This window comes from Saccostrea cucullata, unplaced genomic scaffold (genome assembly GCF_032062105.1).
Source record: "Saccostrea cucullata isolate Sc308-1 unplaced genomic scaffold, CSIRO_AGI_Scuc_v1 ctg950, whole genome shotgun sequence".
Taxonomy (NCBI): domain Eukaryota; kingdom Metazoa; phylum Mollusca; class Bivalvia; order Ostreida; family Ostreidae; genus Saccostrea; species Saccostrea cuccullata.
In genome coordinates this window covers 98,557-121,176 of record NW_026940462.1, presented here as the reverse complement: position 1 = coordinate 121,176, position 22,620 = coordinate 98,557, and the positions used below count along the sequence as shown (strand labels likewise).

At 35.1% G+C, this 22,620-nt stretch overlaps 3 protein-coding genes across 3 annotated transcripts; 2 read left to right on the top strand and 1 right to left on the bottom strand.

Annotated features, from left to right (window-relative positions):
• The first annotated feature begins 9 nt into the window (after positions 1-9).
• LOC134255443 (uncharacterized) lies at positions 10-1,631 on the top strand. The gene is made up of 5 exons (XM_062737976.1): positions 10-148; positions 342-485; positions 596-649; positions 1,019-1,120; positions 1,501-1,631. The coding sequence occupies exons 1-5, from the start codon at positions 139-141 to the stop codon at positions 1,629-1,631; spliced, it is 441 nt and encodes a 146-aa protein (XP_062593960.1). The 5' UTR covers positions 10-138.
• Positions 1,632-7,383: 5,752 nt separating this feature from the next.
• Positions 7,384-18,519, top strand: LOC134255436 (uncharacterized). Its single transcript, XM_062737972.1, has 4 exons — positions 7,384-7,532; positions 7,688-8,007; positions 8,337-8,498; positions 17,929-18,519. The coding sequence occupies exons 1-4, from the start codon at positions 7,519-7,521 to the stop codon at positions 18,093-18,095; spliced, it is 663 nt and encodes a 220-aa protein (XP_062593956.1). The 5' UTR covers positions 7,384-7,518; the 3' UTR covers positions 18,096-18,519.
• Positions 13,029-16,179, bottom strand: LOC134255435 (uncharacterized). The gene is made up of 2 exons (XM_062737971.1): positions 15,233-16,179; positions 13,029-13,188 (listed from the first exon to the last, which is right to left on the bottom strand). Exon 1 carries the CDS (start codon positions 16,062-16,064, stop codon positions 15,243-15,245), a length of 822 nt encoding a protein of 273 aa, XP_062593955.1. The 5' UTR covers positions 16,065-16,179; the 3' UTR covers positions 13,029-13,188; positions 15,233-15,242.
• Positions 18,520-22,620: the final 4,101 nt, after the last annotated feature.

Below are 22,620 nucleotides of genomic sequence, written 5' to 3'. Positions count from 1 at the left end.
ACGATACACGACCACGGACACCATAACACACATACACTTACAAACAACGGCCATCACCACACGGACACAACAACCACAAGCACCAGTACAACTACCACATTGCCTACCACAACTACCTCTCCAATATCAGCTCCAATCATGTGTTCTGGTGAGTAGTAGCAACGAATAGTGTAGTAAGTGGAATAATGTACACAACACCACTACAGAAGCTTTGTAGGCTTTCTTATAGAAATACATTGTACATAATTTTACAGCTAATCAGTATCTTATCATCCTTGTACGGAGAATCTAATGAAAAATATCAGCATTTTAAAATCTTTTTTCTCTTTTTTGTCCTACAGGAAACAGATCGGTTGTGTGTGAAGACGACCCTAAAGCACCATGTGCCACCTTGTCTTCATTTGGATTGTGTACACATCTGCAGTATAACCCAGACAGTGAAGACATCAAATTCTGTCCTAAAACTTGTAACCTGTGTGATAAATGTATGACTGATATATTATCATTAAATAATTGTAACAAAAATATCATCATTATTTGTGTAGGTGCATTGTTGAAAAGACCAGTAACTAATTACAAATTTAAATCTTCATAGACTGTGAATATGTATTAAGAACTGTACCACCTGCCACAGTTTCTCCTCCTACATGTAAGTTTCAATTCCTTTAATGTTTCTTTCCTACTTTTATAGATTTTAGTGTATTAATGAACAGCAAATGGTTGAACTTTTTTGGACCTAGACGATGAAATGGCATGATAATGTTCAAACGTAACCCATAATACATGGGCTATACAATTTAGCCAATGCAATAAATTTTCGAAATTTGAGGCAATGAGTATAAAAATCAGTCTTGACCTGGATAAAGTTTTAAATAATAAGCTTCTTAACTATAAACACAGTAAATTAAATTAAAAAGCATTAATTTTTACGAGATAATTTCGTAAAAATAGGTCAATCAACATGAAATTTGTGCTTGATCTGTATGAAGTCATCAAATAAAAATATAATTTTACATAGTTTCCAAGACTACGCAGAGAACAACCATCCCAGGTGTCACAGGCAGTGTCCCAATAACAACACAATACCCAACTCTCTCTCCTACATCATCTCAATCTCAGGGTAGGTATTTATCCGGAATGTATTACACTGAAAATATAAATAAGGTCCTAAAATTTGAGCTGTATTTTTGGCAATAGTCTTGAGTATGCATGAATGAAAGATAATTATTCTAAAACTTTGCTTGAAGACACGTGTAATTTATATTGTGTTTTAAAATTAAACGTCAACACATCATACATTAATGTACACTCTTATTAAGACTCAGATCAATAAAAAATACATTTTACATAAGAACATGAGGGTGCAAGATCTAGAAGACCGCATGATCCATGATTCATCACACTGTTACTACATTTTTGTAGTGTGACTATCAGATCAAAGCCGTTGGTTAAAGAACTTATTTCTGTAAGTAATGTCTTAATTTCTTCTTGCACGTATAGGCCTTCAGTGTCCTTCCTGCGATATGAATTTGACTTGTGTTGGGTACCAAACGTGCTCTCCTGAGGAAGTTTGTATGATATTGCCGAATCCAGGATCAAAGTTTTTAACACATTGTTCAATGGTAATCTAATAGATTAACCAAACATTAATCACAATATTTACTAACCATTAGATGTTTATAAATTGTTTTTAAAATCAATCATATGAAAAAGTATAAAGTTCGTAAGGAATTATGAATAAAAGTCACACAATTATAACACAGTTATGAAAACATATTTTGTTCGTTAAAAGAAAATGTTTATTTTTTTTACAGAAGGAAAACTGTACTTTGGAAAAGATAGGAAATGGCGAAATATATTGTTGCAGTGATCGTAAATGTTTACACAGCTTTCTCGGATATAACATTTCTTCATTTTAAGATTAAAAACAAATGATCCTAACACCTAGTTACAGATTGTGACATATCTAAAGTACAAATCTAATATTGTTTAATCATGGTCAATCAGTTGTTTGATTACATCACTGTCTTATCTAAAAAGCACAGGGTTGAATATGAATAAATCATAGAATCAAAACACATGCGTTGTACATTGTACATGACACATATGCTTTACGCAGTATGCTATAATGTACATGTTCATGTAATATTCTTATATCAATATTACAATTCTGATTCTTTCTGGAAAAAGTTTTGTCATTAAAAAAACATTTGCAGTGTATTGGCAAACGCTTTTAATTATATATTTTCTCTCAAACTGACCATGAAAAGAAAGTGTCTGAGAAGTAATCACTAGTATACTATACGATTTTATTTTCTATGTTATGTTCAGTTTTATGATCATATAAAAAAAGATTTAAACGGCTTTAATGTTCGTATTTTTATGCCCCCGTAAACAAAGTTTCGGGGGCATATAGTTTTTGTCGTGTCCGTCTGTCTGTCTCTCTGTTTGTCTGTTTGTCCGCAAAAACATTAACCTTGCCTATAACTTTTGATTTAGTGGAGCTATGATATTCATATATAATATGTGTATTCCTTGTGACAAGACCTTCCTTTGGGTACCACCAAATTTGACCTTTTGACATTGACCTTGGAGTTTGACCCACTTTAACACAAAAAATTTAAACTTTTACTTTGGCCATATCTTTTGAACAATAGACACCAAGGCATTTATATTTCACGTATATATTTTTTGTGGTTAGACCTTTCATTGGATACCAACATCCTTAACCTTTTGACCTTGACCTTGGAGATTTCCGTACCTATGAAAAAACTTTAACCTTGGCTATAACTTTTGAACAATAAGTACTACGGCTTTCATACTTCACATATATAATACTGATAAAAAGATCTTTTATTGAATACCAAGAACCTTGACCCTTTGGCCTTGACCTTGGAGTTTGACCTACTTTAAAAATACAAAATTGACCACAATTTTTGAAGGGTTCGGGCTAGGGCATTCATACTTCGCAAATTTAATCCTTTTGGCAAGACCTTTCATTTGATATCAAGAACTTTGATCCTTTGACCTTGACCTTGGAGTTTGACTTACTTTTTACAAACATTAACCTTGACCATAACTTTTGAATAGTAGGAGCTAGAGTTTTCATATTTCACATGTGTAATCCTTGTGACAAGACCTTTCATTGGATATCAAGAATCTTGACCCTTTGACCTTGACCTTGGAGTTTGACTTACCTTTTACAAACTTTGACCTTGACCATAACTTTTAATCAGTAAGGGCTAGAGCTTTCATATTTCACATGTGTAATCCTTGTGACAAGACCTTTCATTGGATATCAAGAATCTTGATCCTTTGACCTACTTTTCACAAACTTTAACCTTCACCATAACTTTTGAACAGTAAGGGCCAGCGCGTTCATACTTCCCATACGTTATATTTGAGACAAAGCCTTTCTTTAAAACCCAACAACCTTGACCCTTTGACCTTGAAACGGAGTTTGTCCTATATTATAAAATGTTAACCTTGGTCATAACCCTGGAACAGGTGTACCTAGCGTTTTATATTTCGCATTTCTAGTAAAAAAGGCCTTACTTTGGTACCAACATATTTGATCTGCATTTGAGAAAGCTTAACCTTCGCTATATGTTGCCATACGGGGGCATCAGTGTTTCACAAACACATCTTGTTGTAGCTTGTAGGAATCAATATTTCTTTGTTAAATTTCCCTTGGAGGAAAACGTTCAATTTTACAGGTAACAGATGAAGAGTTATGGTAATGACTCCTACATATTTCAAAATATTTCCACTAATTTTTTTTCTATGTGAAAACTCTTTGAAAATTAGAGGAGTTAATATCTTGATAAATCTACAGGAATGTAAATTAGGCAGGTCAATAGGTCAGGAGCTAAGGAGACCTAATATGAATGTAAAACTTGTGCGCATCTGTCTCTGTGTCTGATACTAAAGAGGCCAAATATGCATGTAAATCTCGTGAGGCTGCTTTTATGTTTTACGTCAGTGGGCGAAGACTATTGAAATTGGTTTGGGAGTCGTCGTGTAATTTAAATCGCCCGTTATGCAAATTATCCTATGTTTTCCATTATCGTTGATGCCCTGGCATACTTTACTAACTAGACAGTGATTCCTTAAGTAATTAAATGCATTGTTGAATGCATTGGCGTCGGAAGCAATTTGAAAGTGGGGGGGGCTAAGTGTAAGAAAAAAATTTTTGTACCTCCGAAAAAACCTGACAAGCAAAAAAAAAAAAAAAAAAAAACCCAAATGTCTATTTCCCAAACACGAAAATCCTATTTCGTGGGGGAGGGGGGGGGGGGTTCGAACTCCAGTACCAAAAATTTTCTTCCAAATACCAACACTTTTACCAGTTTTAACCTATACTAAGTCGTATCTGTGGAAAGTGGGGGGGGGGGCTAAACTTACGAGGATATGTTCAATGTCTATACTAAGTCTATATTTGGAAAAAAAAGGGGGGGGGGGTAGCCCCCCCTAGCCCCCCTGGTTCCGACGCCTATGGAATGGATTCGTCTTTTAATTGCAAGTAACTGTTTTATAATACAGACCTTTTTAACCAGAGGCCCATGGGCCTTATAGGTCATCAGAGTATCATGTTACAACTTTTCAACAATTGAATTTGATTCTTGTTTTAAACAAAAGGCCATGAAATTCACAATTTTGAAAGAGGCAACATGGCTTATATATATATCATAACTATACACTTAGCATGCATCCGTCGGTTATTTAATACCCAGAGGTAGATCAGAGTAACAAAGAGAAAATGCATTTCCACTTTATCAGTTGTGCAGTCCATCCCACAGGAACCACTAACCCCGGGCCGTATCTTTCAAAATTTTGTAAATTTTATTTCATCATGCTGTTGATTAATACCAAAGTGCAGATTTCAAAGCATTAAATTGTTTTAAGACAATGTACACCCCCCTCTGTCCCAGGGGCCCGGAAATTAACCATGATGGAAGAAACAGCTTTCTTCCTCTTATATATGTAATAATAAGATTATTTGCATAATACCCAGGAGCAAAAGAATATATTTTTAAAGAATTGATGCATTTTCACTATATAAACATAAGAGCCCCGCCCTAACTAAAGAAGTCCTGACCCACGAGCCCCGAAATTCACAAATCTCAAAGAGGCATCCTTCCTCCTCATAACTCTGTAAATAGTTCATTGGTTTAATACCCAGGTGCAGAAGAGAAGATTTTTAAAGAATGTATGCATTTTCACTATATAATGAATAGAGCTCCACCCTAACACCAGAACCCCCAACCCAGGGTGCATGAAATTCACATTTTTGGAAGAGGCAGCCTTAATCAACACAACTATGTACTTGGTTTGTTTATTCAATACTCGGGAGCAGAGATGATTCAAAAAAAAAAAAAATTATTTCACTATATAATCTATACATCCCCACCCTAGCACTAGAACCCCTGACCCAGGGCCATAAAAATCACAATTTTTGAAGAAGCAGCCTTGCTCAACATAACAATGCACTTGGTTAATTCATTCAATGCCCAGAAGCAGAAAAGAAGAACTTCAAAGAATGTTTGCTTTTTCACTATATAATCAATAGAGCCCCACCCTAATACCAGAACCTCTGACCCTGGGGCCATAAATTTCACAATTTTCGAAGAGGTAGCCTTATTCAACATAACTATGTACTTAAATAGTTTATTTAATGCCCAGGAGCATAAACAAGAACTCATTTTCATTATATAATCTATTAAGCGCCGCCCTAGCACTAGAACCCCTAACCCTGGGCCGTGAAATTTATAATTTTGGAAGAGGCAGACATATTCAACTTAAGTATTCACTTAATTAGTTAATTTAATGCCAAGGAGCTGAAAAGAAGTATTTAAAAGAGATAATACATTTTCACTATATAATCTATTTAGCCCCGTCCTAGCTCTATAACCCCTTACCCTGGGGTCAAGAATTTCACAATTCTGGTAGACGATTTAATGCTGATTAGAATCATACCAACAGTCTGACTGCTTGATGTCCAGGAGTAAAATGAACTAAGACTAAAAAAGTTTTATGATACATTCTGACAATGAAAAATGCTGTTACGATATCTTATTGCATTTAACTTTTCTAGTACTAATTATGTTTAGGAGCACCGTGTCCAACGTACGATATAAACAATACCTGTGAATGGAATCAGACGTGTGGCACAGGGGAAACTTGCATGGCACGGGGTTTTACTGGCAACTTGTACCATTTTAAAACTCGCTGCACATCGGTAAGTTTCTTTCTATAGTGTTGAAAATAATTTCATTGTTGACTTCATGAGTTTGTCATATTAGTAAAAAAAAATCTACGAATTTGAAGAAACGGAAATTAAACGGAAAAACAACATTAACAGCAATCGCACTTGAAACCAATGAAATAATTTCATTACAGAGGAGTGAATGCCTTTTGATTCAATCGTCGGTCAAACATGAAGAAGTTTACTGTTGTGATGACAGAGAATGCCTCAGAAACCACCTAGGCCTCTGGTCAGCGTAAGGGAATGGAACCGTTGCAGCAAAAATACTCCCCATTTAATACCATTGGCAACCAGCTTCTACATTAGAATTCTCTTTTTCAAAAAATAGGATTTTGTAATTTGGCTCTAAAATTACTCTCAAAGAATTGAAAACAAATGTCACTTAAATTACAATCTTTTTTGTCAAAGATTTTTTGAAAATGAAAATTCTCGAAAGCAATTCCGATATGCTGATCTTTCTGTAAAAAATATCGTTAACGTCAACATAAATATTAATATCCAATGCATAATCATGTGCTTTGAACATTTTCGGACAATTTGTCTGAATTATTGATAAATTAAAGTTTTAAAATTCAGAGAATTTAAAACTAACTATGACAATCTTTTAAGTATCATTATTGCCATTAGGGGTTAGAACTTCATGTAACTTACATGCATTAAGAAAATTAAAGTTGTCTTTCAGATTTTAGAACAACCCTAACTTTGCTCTTGGGGGACTTATTTTTTATTTAATGCACTGAATATCAATCAAAGCAAAAAAAAAAAAAAAAAAAAAAAAAAAAAAAAACAACCATATATTGAAGTAAAGATTTGCTTTTGATCTTATATAGTATATTATCTTTTCTATGCAGATGTCTCCGTTGTTGATAAAATAAAAGTTCATTTTTGAATGTATATTAATATTTATAGAATAGAAAAATTTCTTATGCCATATTTTCCGTCTACTCTTTTATGAAAATTAACTTAAAGGAGATACCTCGGAGTGTCTATATCTCTGCACAACCATTTGATTTCAAATACATGTACACTGTAACATGTAAGGAAAGAAGCACGTGTCTATAGGTCTTTTACTTTGATTGGATTTTATATCAGGTGTGTCACTGAAGACTTGAAACCGGATATCAAGAAAACAAACAGATAACGGGAAGGCAAATCATATCTGACAATTATCTTGCATATTTACTTGATGCACTCTTAGCGTACTTTCGTTTCCTGTACATGTAATGATGATTGGTATGAGGTAGATCGGAAATATGCAGACCAGCTCGTAAGTAAACTAATTTGCTTAAATGCAGGCATTCCACGTAAAAAAAAATCGGTAGAGTAAATTATGTGACATATGCATGTTTCATTTTTGGTGTGAGGTAGGTGTGTACGTGTGTTCCTTGTAAAATTGCGTGTTTTCTCACTTTCTGTTTTCAGCATCGTGGCGTCCGTGGTTATTAGCTGTTTTCTCAACACTCTTATAGACTTTTTCAAGGACAGTTTGCAAGAGGACCAAAAGTCGGAGACAAATGGTAGTCAAATTCTTGCTTTGAAATTAAATGTGCTTAATCATGAGAAATGGGTGAATGAAACTTTACAAGGAAATATAACAGCGTTAGAATCGAAACTAACAAAAACGGAGAAAGTTGCCTTGGGAGAGTGCCAGAAGATCACCAATTATTTGCAGACGAACAAAATGGAGATACAAACACTGGAAGAGAAGCAGAAAGAACAGCATAAAGTTATGTTAGATCAAGGTACATATAATATTCCTATCTGCTTAAAGTTATAACTTTTTTTCGGGAAGAGAATACAACTAAAAGAAACATACATGTATAAACATGTATACATGGTATAAATGAAGGTAAATTGGTAATTTTCTCAGATCATCGTTTCTTAAATCTAATGGTAAGGATAACATGTACAAGAAAAATAAAATATGTAAAGACAGAAATTGATGGATTCCAGTGTTTATGATTGATATTATATGCGACTTGATCAGTTAAATGATGCTCATTTTATAGATACGGTATGTGTCTGTAAGCTGGGTTGTAAATTTAATAATTATATATATGTGTCATAACAGAGAGGAGACTTCGTAGTAATGAGAAGGCTTTTGTTGATCTGGAGAAAAAATTGAATAATATGGAAAACGAACTTGAAAAATATAAAACATCACAGAATGGCCAGATTGACCCAGCTGATCCATCCACATCCTTAATTCAAATAATTCAACAGCAATCACAAGGTAAAAACTACTTTATATAATGTATACATGGGTGCAGAGTTAATAATATTATGGAGTTAAAAGACTTGTTGAACTCTGAACAGTTTAATCCTATTAGTAATTCGCCATTCATCAAGGTGAAACGGAAAATCGTTTTCTATATTTTCATTATAGCGAAAGTTATCGCCCTTGTCATTTTAATAACTAATTATATATGTGCTTAAATAAATACTTAATTAGTGTTGAATTTGAATTAAAGTTATCAATAATAATCTTTGTATGTTACACTAGTTGGATAACTAAAGATTGGTTGATTGGAAGCTTGATTTGTGTTTTAATTACTTTGTAAATAAATAATCACTAAGTATTTTAGATGGTGTTAGGATATATAGGATTTTTACTGGCGAGCGTTGCGAGGTCGGTTCTAGAGGTAACACTAGACAAACCTGTGTGTGTACAAATCAGCGTGCGGACTTCCCTGCTTAAATTGTACTGTTTTAAGTAGTAAGTGTGTGGTCATCCCTGCTTATTACTTGACAGAGTGTGTGGTCATCCCTGCTCTGTGATTGGCATCTCTTAGTAGCAAGTGTGCGGACATCCCTGCTTGTTGCTGCGCAAGATCAGGTGTGCGGACATCCCTGCCTGCGTCTTGTGGTAGAGCATTGGTGTGCGGACATCCCTGCCAGTGTCTCTAAGCTAGAACGTATTAGTGTCAAGTGTGCGGTCATCCATGCTTGTCACTGCGCAAGGTCGAGTGTGCGGTCATCCCTGCTTGTCTCTTGTGGAAGTGCACTGGTGTGTGGACTTCCCTGCCAGTGTCACTTGTTCGCTACCAGTAAAGACCTTATATAACGCAGTACCCAGTGATTAAGACTGCGCATTGTACATATTTGCAGCATCTCAAGGCTATCCGTTTTTTATCACGGGTACGAGCCTGCGGGGGTTCACAGGCAGTGACCTCCCTTGCACGTTACATAAAATTTGGTGGCAGCGGTGGGATACCTTGAGATAGCTGCACGATGGAAGACGTAGACAAAGAATTATCTCTGATAGAAGAGAAGCTCGCGGAGCTGAAGGAGGAAAGTATCAGGAATAGAAATTTTAAGTCATCGACTCCAGTGACCCCGCGTCTGAAAGACAAAGTAAGAGACTCGGGTGTTGGTGAATCTCACATCTCCGGAGAATTGCGGCAGACAGAAGAAAAGTCATTAACGCTTGAACATGATGGTGCGCTAGCCCAGCACGCACCTTTCCCTGAAGAAAAGTCTACAGGACAATCTCTCAGGGACATGTTTAGAGAAGCCGGAGAAAGACCTCGTGATTACAGCCCTCCAGAGTCTCATACAAGATTTCATAGAGAAGCGGCGCGAAACGACAAACATTGGCGTAGACTTAGTCATGAAGAACTATACAGGGACGATCTAAACGATTCTATTCTCCCTGGAATAATGAGAAGGAAGTCCAGAGTTAAATTAGCAAGTCCTCATAGCGGAGACGACGCGCTGGCAGAGTTTCCAGCGCAAAGACAATTGATAAAGCCAGCAACGTACATGTATGATGGCAGTGGTCCCTGGTTGGATTATCATGCGCATTTCGAGGCATGTGCGGAAATCAGTGGATGGAAATATCCTCAGAAAGGATTGTATTTAGCAGTTTCTCTTCGGGGAGGTGCGCAAGGAGTGTTAGGGAACATGCCAAAGGGGACAAAGCCCGATTATAAAACACTTGTTAAAGCACTGGAAGATAGGTTTGCACCCCCGAGTCAAACGGAGCTATACAGGTTGCAGATGCGAGAGCGGCGCCAAAGAGCTGGAGAATCTCTTCCGGAGGTAGGACAGGCCATTCGCAGACTTGCCAACTTAGCCTACCCCACTGCGACAGCTGAGATTCGAGAAACACTGTCTAAAGACCAATTTGTGGACGCATTGGTCGACACGGAAATGCGCATCCGCATAAAGCAGGCGCGTCCTAAACATCTTAATGAAGCTATACAATTGGCTGTCGAATTAGAAGCTTACAACAGAGCTGAGAAAAAGAACTATGCGCGCCCAACTACCGTTGAATCCGCGGAAGGAAGAACTGCCTCGATACTTGAGGAATTAAGCGCAAAGTTTGAGACTTTGCAGAGGGAATTCAAAGAAATGAAAGGCACCTGGGTCAGCAAGTGAACCTGATTGGTTCTGTTTACCATTGGGTTAAACAAAATATAACATTTTGTTTTGCGCAATGGTAAATGTGATACTGTAATTACTATTCTGTTGAGTAGAATATTTTTACATATTTTATTTTGCAGAATGGGGAATACAGTGTAGATATTTGTTTTTGTAAATAGCATTTGTTCGATTCTTAAAAATGCAGTTGTGTTTTTTTATGCGAGGACGCATAAAGCTGGGGTGGGGGTGATGAAACGGAAAACCGTTTTCTATTTTCATTATAGCGAAAGTTATCGCCCTTGTCCTTTTAATAACTAATTATATATGTGCTTAAATAAATACTTAATTAGTGTTGAATTTGAATTAAAGCTATCAATAATAATCTTTGTATGTTACACTAGTTGGATAACTAAAGATTGGTTGATTGGAAGCTTGATTTGTGTTTTAATTACTTTGTAAATAAATAATCACTAAGTATTTTAGATGGTGTTAGGATATATAGGATTTTTACTGGCGAGGATTGCGAGGTCGGTTCTAGAGGTAAAACTTGACAAACCTGTGTGTGTACATATAAGTGTGCGGACTTCCCTGCTTATATTGTACTGTTTTAAGTAGTAAGTGTGTGGTCATCCCTGCTTATTACTTGACAGAGTGTGTGGTCATCCCTGCTCTGTGATTGGCATCATAAAGTAACAAGTGTGCGGACATCCCTGCTTGTTGCTGCGCAAGATCAGGTGTGCGGACATCCCTACCTGCGTCTTGTGGTAGAGCATTGGTGTGCGGACATCCCTGCCAGTGTCTCTAAGCTAGAGCCGTATTAGTGTCAAGTGTGCGGTCATCCATGCTTGTCACTGCGCAAGGTCGAGTGTGCGGTCATCCCTGCTTGTCTCTTGTGGAAGTGCACTGGTGTGTGGACTTCCCTGCCAGTGTCACTTGTTCGCTACCAGTAAAGACCTTATATAACGCAGTACCAAGTGATTAAGACTGCGCATTGTACATATTTGCAGCATCTCAAGGCTATCCGTTTTTATCACGGGTATTATATTCAACTCATATGTATGGAATGCTGCTCGTCAGAACGTTTATTACGAATTTAACACATTTGTATTTATTTCAACACCCATTATTTTTAATCATTAAATAATATTTATATATACGTACATATATGTGTGTGTGTGCCTAATTTACTGGTTTCCATTCCTTACAACGTTCTGTACGAGCGGTAAAATAACTTTTAAAGCACGCACCTGCTATTTATATGACCATGTCACGTGACATAAAAACCACACAGATCCACCACTCTGTTCACACAGGAAATACCCATAACGACAATAATAATAATTATATTCTCCCTCACTTCGTTCGTCCGAATATAAATTAATTATACTCTTTATTCTGTATTGAAAGAATAATCAACTCATATGTATGGAATGCTGCTCGTCAGAACGTAGAACAATCAAAGAGAAAATTGTAAAAAATAATAATACCTGTCTACACACACACACACACTATATATGCATATACATGTATATTTATTGATATATATTCAATTATATTTACACGAAAAGACTATTAGACACTTTCAATTTGTTATCTATACAATCCTTAATATAATTGTCTCTGGAATAGTCAGATTTCCAACGTCCATGTATTTTGATCAGACGCTCCGACACATTTTTCTCGGCTGCAGTCGTTGCCCCTCCACTTCGCAGACTGTGCAAACCAAAACCTTTTGAATCTATTCCCACTTTTTCCAAAGCTTCTAACAATAACTCTCGGGCTCTTTTATATGAAATCGGTTTGTTAATACCGCACAACATATATTTTCCACATGACTTGTAAAATCTAATTGCTCTGAAGACATATTCCTCTGGTTTATCCTGAATTTCAGCTAGATTTAAATAATGCTTAATCCAAGATACAGGACACAGCTTTCCTCCTGCCTCTGCCATTGTCACTTCGTTACCATGCCTGTATACATCAGTTTTGCTGGATTCGATGCAAACATTCATGTATAAATTCTTGAAAATTATATTTTTCACTTTAATATTAGATAATTCACTAAATCGCAAAAAACCTGCGAAACTCAACAACAACATAGCCACTGTTCTTACACTTCGTAAATCACAATTTTGCTCCCGTTCCCCATACACATTTATAATCTTCTCTAACACATCTGGCGAAATTGGCTCCTTCTTCTTTATGGGCTTTGATAAAATTCGTTTCCCCCCCTCCATTAAACTATGAATAACACTGTCGTCACAGGGATTAGAAAACGCACAATGAAGATCATGATACCACTTTATACTATAGAAAAATGAACACAGAACTGCTTCAGAGACTCCTTGTTGAATTAATCCACTTAAAAAAATGGCAATCACACTTTCGACATCTTTGGAAATACACCACTGCGTAAATTTCTTGAAATACGTTTCATACTGCTTGACTGTGTTTTTACTTTTTGCACTTTTCATGATGTGGAATATTGAGGAATCTGCCGATTTAAACTGCTCTTTCGTTGACATGTCTTTAATTTCCGCCCAAGTATCATTAAAAATCTGTGAATAAACAGCAAAATATAACAACACACTCACTTACATATTTAAACTGCTATTATTATATTTTTCTGAAATCAATTCTAACAACCAAAACGTTGCTCAAAAACATATCTTGAGCAAATATACTCGACTTGTCTGATCCTGACATAAAAAATTTTCTTGGGTTCTTATATTCAACATATTCTTTTATGTAAGATTTGTAAGATGTTGTACTTTTATCCCATATCATTGGCCAAAATAAAGAAGACAACCTTTTAGGAATGATTTAAGTTCCATATGCATTACACAAACGCAAATGTTTTATCACTTTGCCTATAAGGAAAGGAGGAGGTACTATTCAACAATTTTCACCTGACCAATCATAAGCGAAAGCATCAACTCCTGTAGTGCCTGGATTCCAATATTTTGAATAAAACCTTTCAACTTTGTTATTCCTACAATTTGCAAAAAGATCAATTGTAAAAGGACCCCATATTCTATCAAAATATCGGAAAATGTGATCAGACACACCCCAATCATCACTGTCAAATATGCGACTGTAACTATCTGCATCCATGTTGAATTCTCTTGGTATCCACTGTACTTCAAGTAAAATACTGTACTGCACACAGACACCAAATATACTCAATGCCAGCTGATGCAGCTCGTCAACCATACTACCTTTACATGCGATGCGCACGACATTTTGATTATCTGTAAATATTTTCACAAATCTTCCACTCAACACATCTGCCAGACTTGATAAAATTATTTGTACTGACTTTAATTTTCTCCAAGTTGAACTTTTACTTTTTTCACACTGATCCCACATGTAATGAACTATTTTCTTATTTCTTTCACATGTAAACCCTGCGCCTTCATGAGAACTTGCATCTGAAAAAATAATTTTCTCTGGTTTCTTATCAATACATGTAAAATATTTGCAAGGGAGCTTACTGATATTGTAATGCCAAAACTCTAACTCTTGAATATTCCCATTGTCTATATACAAAATTTCATCCCAACCAGTTTTAGAACAAATTGTAATACTGAGACGTCTAGTCATTAACTGACATATATTTCCCAAAGATGGTTTTAATGCGATAATTTTTCCCACAATAGAAGATAATTTTCTCGCCGAAATATTGTTTTTATTCTCTAAAAGTTCTTTTAATAAAGATTTAATATTACTAATTTTTTCCAAAGGCACTTCTAGCGTCCCGCTTTTCAAATTCCACAAAAACCCTAACCACACCATACTCTGAGTAGGCTCAAGTACTGACTTCTCAGTATTTATAACAAAACCTGATCTCTGTAACGTATCTTGTATTGTGTCTGATGCAGACTTGCACTTCTCATACGTATCACAAACCCAACCATCGTCCAAGTATACTACCACAGGTATACCGCATGATCTCCAATATTTCACTAAAACTCTCACTACTTTAGTAAAAACATGCCCTGCTGAAGATAAACCAAAAGGTAACACATTAAATTCGAAAAATCTGAATTTGTCACCATATTTCCAAGAAAAACCTAAATATTTGTGAAAATCTGGATGTATATCAATATGGTGATAACCTGATTTTAAATCGAACTTAATCATGTGCATTCCCTGTTTTGCATATTGTAAAGCCTCACTCACCCCTTCAAACTTCACCTTTTGTTTTTCTACAAATTGATTTACATGTCGAAGATCTAACACCAACCTTTTCTTACCTGTGCTGTTCACTGAAACAGTAAGTGGATTAACAACATGTATTTTTTCTTCAGATATTTCGTGAATACAACCAGAATTTAAAAGATCATTGATGGCTGTACAAACAAAATCACTGTGAATATGAGCCAACTTATTATTTTTTAAAACGACTTTAGGCGGCGATATAATAAATGGAATTACATAACCAAACTGAATAGTATTTTTAACAAATATGTTTGAAGACAATTCACCCTTCCAAAATTGTAAACAATTTTTTAACCGAAACTTTACTGAAATCTTCGAACACGTGTTTAACTCATATTCATAAGAATCACTCATACAGCCTTCATTTTCACTATACTCAACTTGTTCTCTACTACTGCTTGTTGGCGTTGTTGCTAGAGGCCGATGCGACCGTGGAAGTTGACACTGGAACTTGTTGTCCTCTGGCAAATGGGCAGTCCCTGACATAATGTCCGACCTGTCTGCAGAAAAAGCACTTCCGTTCGAAGTTCTGTTGACCTGCGCCGTATTCGATTGGTTTGGCGAATTGCTTGTACCCCCCTGTAGCAAACGTTTGGCCGAAAGTGCGAAAAAAGTCGTTGGCAGCAAATGCATTCTGTCTACGGTTTTGCATGGGATATGTATATGGCTTCCCTCTGTAATTACGCTTACGAACAGCACGGCTAACAGCGCCCCGTAACTTAACAGCGTCGTCATTGTTGTCTGCTAATGGATCGTCTAAATATTCGTTGACAGTATCCCACCCGTGCCTGTCTGCTATTTTTAGAATCTTGTTTCGTTGTCGCAACTCGCCGATTTCTTTCTCAATTGTCAGTGCCGCATTATCCAAATCTTTCTTCTCTATAAGGTTTTTTGTTTCAATCAACTTCTCTATTCTCTCTGTATTGAAGGTGTGCTGAATGCGATGTCCCTCGTGTTTGAAATCGAATGAGTTATGCTTAGTATCCTCCCGTGCGCTATCCTCGTGCCCGGTATTCGTGGCGGGATTATTAGGTTTACTGTTAATTTGCTTCACAATAGAACTCACAATGGCTTCATTCTGCTGTTGCAAAGCTTTTCTCAATGAACTATTAAACAAAGATACTGCATCCTCGTTAGACAATTGTTCGCTAGACTCGCCCAATAAAACTTCTTCAGAATAGTGCACATCTGAACTCGCTGTACTGGTTTCCATTCCTTACAACGTTCTGTACGAGCGGTAGAATAACTTTTAAAGCACGCACCTGCTATTTATATGACCATGTCACGTGACATAAAAACCACACAGATCCACCACTCTGTTCACACAGGAAATACCCATAACGACAATAATAATAACGAGCCTGCGGGGGTTCACAGGCAGTGACCTCCCTTGCACCCCATACGAAAATGTGTAGTTGACCGTCATTCAGTTGTCTACTAGTCGTCAACTGATAATGCGAAAACAGTTGACCACTCGGAGTTGAATTTTTCTGAAAAGCGATCAACTGATTTGCATAAAACGGCCAGTTGACCATTAGTTGAATGCTAATACTTTGAAATTTCATGTAGAACCAGAGTTGACCACTAGTTGAACATTCCGACTTGTTAGAAATTTCTCCCACGCTACATTTATGTTGGGTTCAAAATTACATTATCAAAGATCGGGTTTGTTATACCATAATTACAACAACCAACATGTGTGTTTTCTGTAGAAGATGGGAATTTTGATTTGAAACATTATTGTCTTCGTGATGATTCCGCGTGTGAAATATCTCATGTACTATTGTAAGTATATAAAATTTTAAGATTTGTTTTACTAAGCTTATTATTTTTAAACAGATAATAGGAATACAAAAAACTCTAGCCAGTATAGGTCCCGAAACTCCCTATTTTTGTGTACTTTTTTAAATATTGAAAGAATTCTAAAAACTTGTCATGTATCAAGTGTTTTGTTGTGTTTCTTGTTGTGTTGGTAAAAAAATATACCGTTGCTTTAGACTAATTCTATATATACATGTAACCTTTTCTGCCCAGAAAATTAAGAAACACAACAAAACACTTGCTAACAACTTATGAGAGTGTGCCAGCTCAATTCATTTATAATGCATTTAGATTTACAAAACATTTATGTCAAATTAGAAACTCTATTGGTTTGACTTTTCATATTTTCAAAAACACTGCTTGTAAAACAAATCTTAAAATTTTATATACTCTCCCTCCATTTTTTTTTCAAAAACCTATGTGCACTGACTAATGGAGTATTCAACTAGCGGTCAACTGCAAAGGAAATAGAGGAGTAATCAACTAGCGGTCAACTGCAAAGAAAATAGTGGAGTATTCAACTAGCGGTCAACTGTAAAGGAAATAGTGGAGTATTCAACTAACGGTCAACTGCAAAGAATATATAGTAGCATTCAACAGTGGTCAACTGGCTATGCAAATGAGTTGACCGCTTCATTTGCATGGCAAAAATTCAACTAATGGTCAATTGACGGTCAGTTGACCGTCAACTAGTAGTCAACTGAATACTCCGATTGAATTTTAATAGTATTTTTTCATATGGGACGTTACAAAGGCTTTTCGGCTTAAAAAAACTCCGAATGAAAGTTGTCTGATATGCATGCATTTGTAGCTATATATGAATATTTTTCACACATTGGACCATATTCAAAATCTGTAACTGTAACCAAATTCTAAAAATTCTCAGTCTATTTTATTTGTAAACCGACCAATTTGTATTTTACGTTGGACATCGTCGATGGTCTTATGAGCTTACTGGTCGGGGTATTTTAATTCATTTAGAAATAAAGTGTATGCTAATTATACATGTACGTACAACATGCTAACAATATAAAAAAATAAGCATGTTTACATAAATATTAACAACATAAAAACATTAAAGACATTCATTATCTGTAATGATCTTTTAGTCTCCTCTGTACCATTCCTTGAAAGATATTTGGTATCATTCGACCGTTTGAATAGCAACTTTTAAAGTATCTGCTTAGACATATTCTATATACAGTGTATTTTACAATGCACTGTCTATTGAAATTGGTCTTTATTCTTTGTTTCAGCCTGTCTTCCAATCACTGTGTTCTTGCTGACTGTTGGAGAGGTTGTGTTGTTTATATTGGTCATTGTGTCCCGAAAGGTGAAGATAGCAGTACCAAGTGAGAACGGATTACCTACAGAAGCAGCTGATAAAAATAATAGAAAAAGAAAGCAGAGGAAAGACTCGTGATGATATCTAAAAAACTTCAGAATTTTGTATTTACTTAAAAATTCGCTTGACAGATGCTGAAGTTATGACCTTTTGATCCGTCGTCTTAAATTGTTAAAAACTAGTGTTTTACGATTTTAAATTATTTTTGAAAACTTATAACAATAAGTCAGCTTAAGCCAAACTTTCCAAAGATATTCTTGTTTTAAGAGAAATCACATTTAATCAGATCACTAGTGAATTGAAAATTTAAAAAATTGGGCTGAAATTTTTCTTACTGCTTCATATACAGCTCCCTAGAGCCGTGATGCACAAATCGATAAAACATCAAAAGGAGTAGACAACTGTGTTCATCTGACGAGAGAGCAGTTATTTGGGTCCTTCTACTCCATGCAAAAGTTTTGGAAAAGTGTAAAAGCACAATACTTTTGAAAAAGGGTATTATATGGCATCAAAAACCTATAAAGTTAACTTTTAAAAGCTGTATATTACCACTATACATGTATATTATATTTATGTATATACATGTACATCTGTATAATTGGTATAAAACAGACAACCACAATGGCAGCAAGTAGTTTTATTCCCGCATTTGGTCCTGTTTTTTTTCGTTGATTCACTGAAATCATTGACAATAATTCTTCCTAGAAAATCTTGTATTTTAGTTACGTGTGCGTCCAATGTGACGGAAAATGAAGTCTTTGTCATAATTTTTTCCCATTCATTGTCCGTCTATTTCTTCGAATACTATAGTGTAGTGTCAATATGCTGGTGAATCTACTTATATATCAGACCATTAGCCCTCACTCACCGGAGGATGTATTCAGTAATTAACGCTTCGACAGATCTTGCAGCACATCATGGAAATGATAACACAACACATATCATGTGGATGTATTGGTTTAGTTTGAAAATGACTTCAAAGATGTACATTTATAGGGTAATCATCTACGTGTAGCTTTGATTAAGTGGGGTATTACACAATTTAAAAAAAATCAGTATGGATTGCAGATGTATTTTCAGGGTAATCTAATCAAGTAACACAATGCTCTGTACATAATCATTTTGTACATGTATCTTGTGATGTGGAAATTTGGAATCTGAAGGTTTAATTTGAGTAAAATGTACTAAAATGGATTTTTTTTTATTTTAATTAGGAATAAAATACATGTATTTTCTTTCTGCTGTTGGTGTAGCCTGGTCTGTGTTTTATTTTAGTGTCGGACTTTTCTTCTCGGGAGTTTGTTTGCTCTTGTTCGGCTCTTATTTATTTCAATTTCTAATTTTAAAATTGTTCATACATAATGTTTGCGAGTAAAAATTGGACTGATACATGCACTCGAAAATAAAAATCGTCATATATGGCATGAATTGAACTTTCGCCTGCATCCCCCTCAAGCAATGCTGAACATTTCATATATACATGTACCAAATTCCAGGAAGAAGCGATTCCAATGTTATGCATAGCTTAAAATATTTGACTTTTAAGAATCCGCACAAAAATTATAAATAGTAGACTTCGTTTTTTTTTAATGGTATTTGGGGAATGATATAACGAATCCCTAGCTGTTTGGATAACTGTGCTGCAATTCTCTTAGGTATATTTTTCTCGCCAATCATGCAGAAAAGATAAAAATTTATATTTTGCTATTATTAATACTGGATCTTGATACCTGAACCCATTAACATTCTCCCATCTCTGCAAATAATATTGGTTCTTTATGACTGTACATGTACATGTATGTTAATTTTAATGTCCTCAGATGAATTACCATCTCTGAGAATGAAACAAGGAAGCTGCTATTTTTTGACCGTCTTTGTCCTCAGAAATTCAAAATTTTCTCTCATAGAACTGAATCTCTAGATATAGTTCTATAGAACTGAACTGGTAGTATGCAAATAAATATTGCAAATTAGACGCAAGTTATGTAACTTGAAGTTCTGGGGGCGGATCAAGAATGATGCACTTCAGATTTGCAAGTGAGGGATACTTCCCAATTCCCATGCCAGGAAGAGGTATACACATTCTAGTTTAAGAGCGTCCTATAACTAAAAAACTGAAAACTAAGGACACCCTCTCAATTCTGCTGCAGTTTACTGAATCCATCCCTGTTGAAAATGGTCGAGGTTTCTTGGCATGTTTTTACTTCAGTTTCCCCAATCTGCTGAGCTTGTCTGTGATAACACCTAAGGTCATATGTATGGCATGCCAAATGAAAAAAAAAACGAGCTAAACATAGTTTCACAGTCGATAAACTAGGTTTATCCGTTGTAAACTTATAGTTTACGGACTGGAAACTATAGTTCACAACGTTAATCTAGATATTTTACATTTGTAAACCATAGTTAACGCGATAACGAGCTGATAAATATAGTTTCACGATTTGTGAAACTGATTAACAACTCCTTACTATAGTCCGATCACGATGGTAAATTATAGTTAATTACAGATGCGAATCTATATTTATCAACAAAATCTATTGTGTAACGTTTTATTACAGACAGATAAACTTAGATTATTAACGAATTATTAACTATATAGTTTACGGGTTGTAAAGTTAAACTATAGTTTACAGTCCATAAATCTAGTTTATCAACTGTGAAACTATCAATATGTTTAGCTCATTTTTTTGAATTTGTCGTGTCATACATAATTATGGTTATAAAGTGCATAACCTAAGTTATTCTCTATAGAGAAGTGGACAGGCTTTCGCCTACATCCATTCAGATGTAGTCGAAAGCCTGTCCACTTCTCTATAGAGAATAAACCTAAATAATATTAACACTAAACTGAGATTGTCAGTGGGGTCTCAACCTAATTAAATATTTCATTTTTCAAGCACCATGTAATGTATATAATATATTCTTGCATTTCACTTAAAAAGTGGAAATAAATTATGAAGGTCTAATTTATTCTAATTTGTATAGGGAAAGCGGAGGCTTTACTACTTATACTAAGAATGGTGCACTCAACACCCAATGCTTCCATGAATTACAGTGTATAAAATTAAATTTTGTCTTTGAATGCTGTTAATTTGCACATAGAATTTTGATTATAATTTTTTGTCAATAGAATGATAAAAAATTAAATAAATAAATAAATCCTAACTGGAAATATTGGAGAAACTCTTGCATCTTGAACACATTTATCACTGATCGGACTCGTAGTTCCAATTTATTACCGAAAAAAAAAACAAAACAAAACACGTCAGCTATACAAATATTTTCATATTTTCCATAATGATTTTTGATATAGAATTCTTTTTTGGTAGGTACAAACCAGTGTGGATAAAAGTATTCAATTAAGTATGCCATGAAATATGTTCATAATTTATATTTTATTTCATTTAGGAAATATTTAATGCTTCATTTATAGTCTTAACTTTCCTTTCATATTTTTTTTTTTTGAAAATAAAAATCATATAATATATTATTCACTTTTGATCACGATTACGCTAATGATTTACTCGAAACGACTTCAGCGATCGCGATTTTAGATCGGGCGTGGTGTACGGTATATGAAGAAAAGAAGAAATGGCGCCCGATTTCTGTCGACTCTGAGGTAAGATTGGCTATAACAGTTTACGGATATCAATATCAGTCATTTAAACATCACCTTAGGGTTTTATGTACCCCAAATCATTCAATTTTATGGGGCTTCTACCACTTCATTGGAACTTCTACCCTTCTGTATGGGTATTCTCCAAAAAACGGGGGCTTCTGGAATTTCCAGTTACAGTAGTATCAACATTGCTGTCCCACCAAATGGAGGATTTCTGATTTTTTTTTTTGTGCACAGGGTAGGTACCTTTATGAAAATGTCAAAACACCATGAAAAATCTAGGAGCGAATACTTTTAGTCACAGATATTTATTTTATTCATCTTCAATATAACATATCAAGGAGGATGATCTACTTTCGATTCTCCATGTTTGATCTTATTTTTAAATGTCTTTGAATTTGATATACCACATTGCATCAAAAATCGGTACACAGTAGGGTTGCTGTTTAAAAAATCGTTAGAGTACGTCAATGCTGGATTGATATATTTATAATCATTTCAAACGGTAGTGTTTTGGCGTGATACTAAAGGGAAAGCGAGGAACTTACGCAGTGTAACGTTATATGAAATATCCGTGAAGAAACTAAAAAAAATCAAGCTATATTTACTACATTTGTAATAACTTGTATATAATTGGGTTCATAATATTGATATTTATAGAATTTAAAATTAAAATGATACAATGTTTTTATTACCGATTTGAAATTTAAATTATTCATACGTCACTGATTTTATTTTATGTCATCCCGATCCCGATTAAATTTCCCATAAATTTTAGGAAATAACCGTCTTATCGCTTTAATATTGTAATATTTGCAATATTTTTACGGGAAGAATTAAAGATTTCTTTAGCCATATTCCCCAAGCACCTTAACCATTGGGAGTAAGATTTTTCTTCAATGGCTGAATAAAAATTCATATTTCCAGCCGTGCATCACATTTTATATGCACATCCGTAGGTGTACAAGCATTGCATGTTTATAT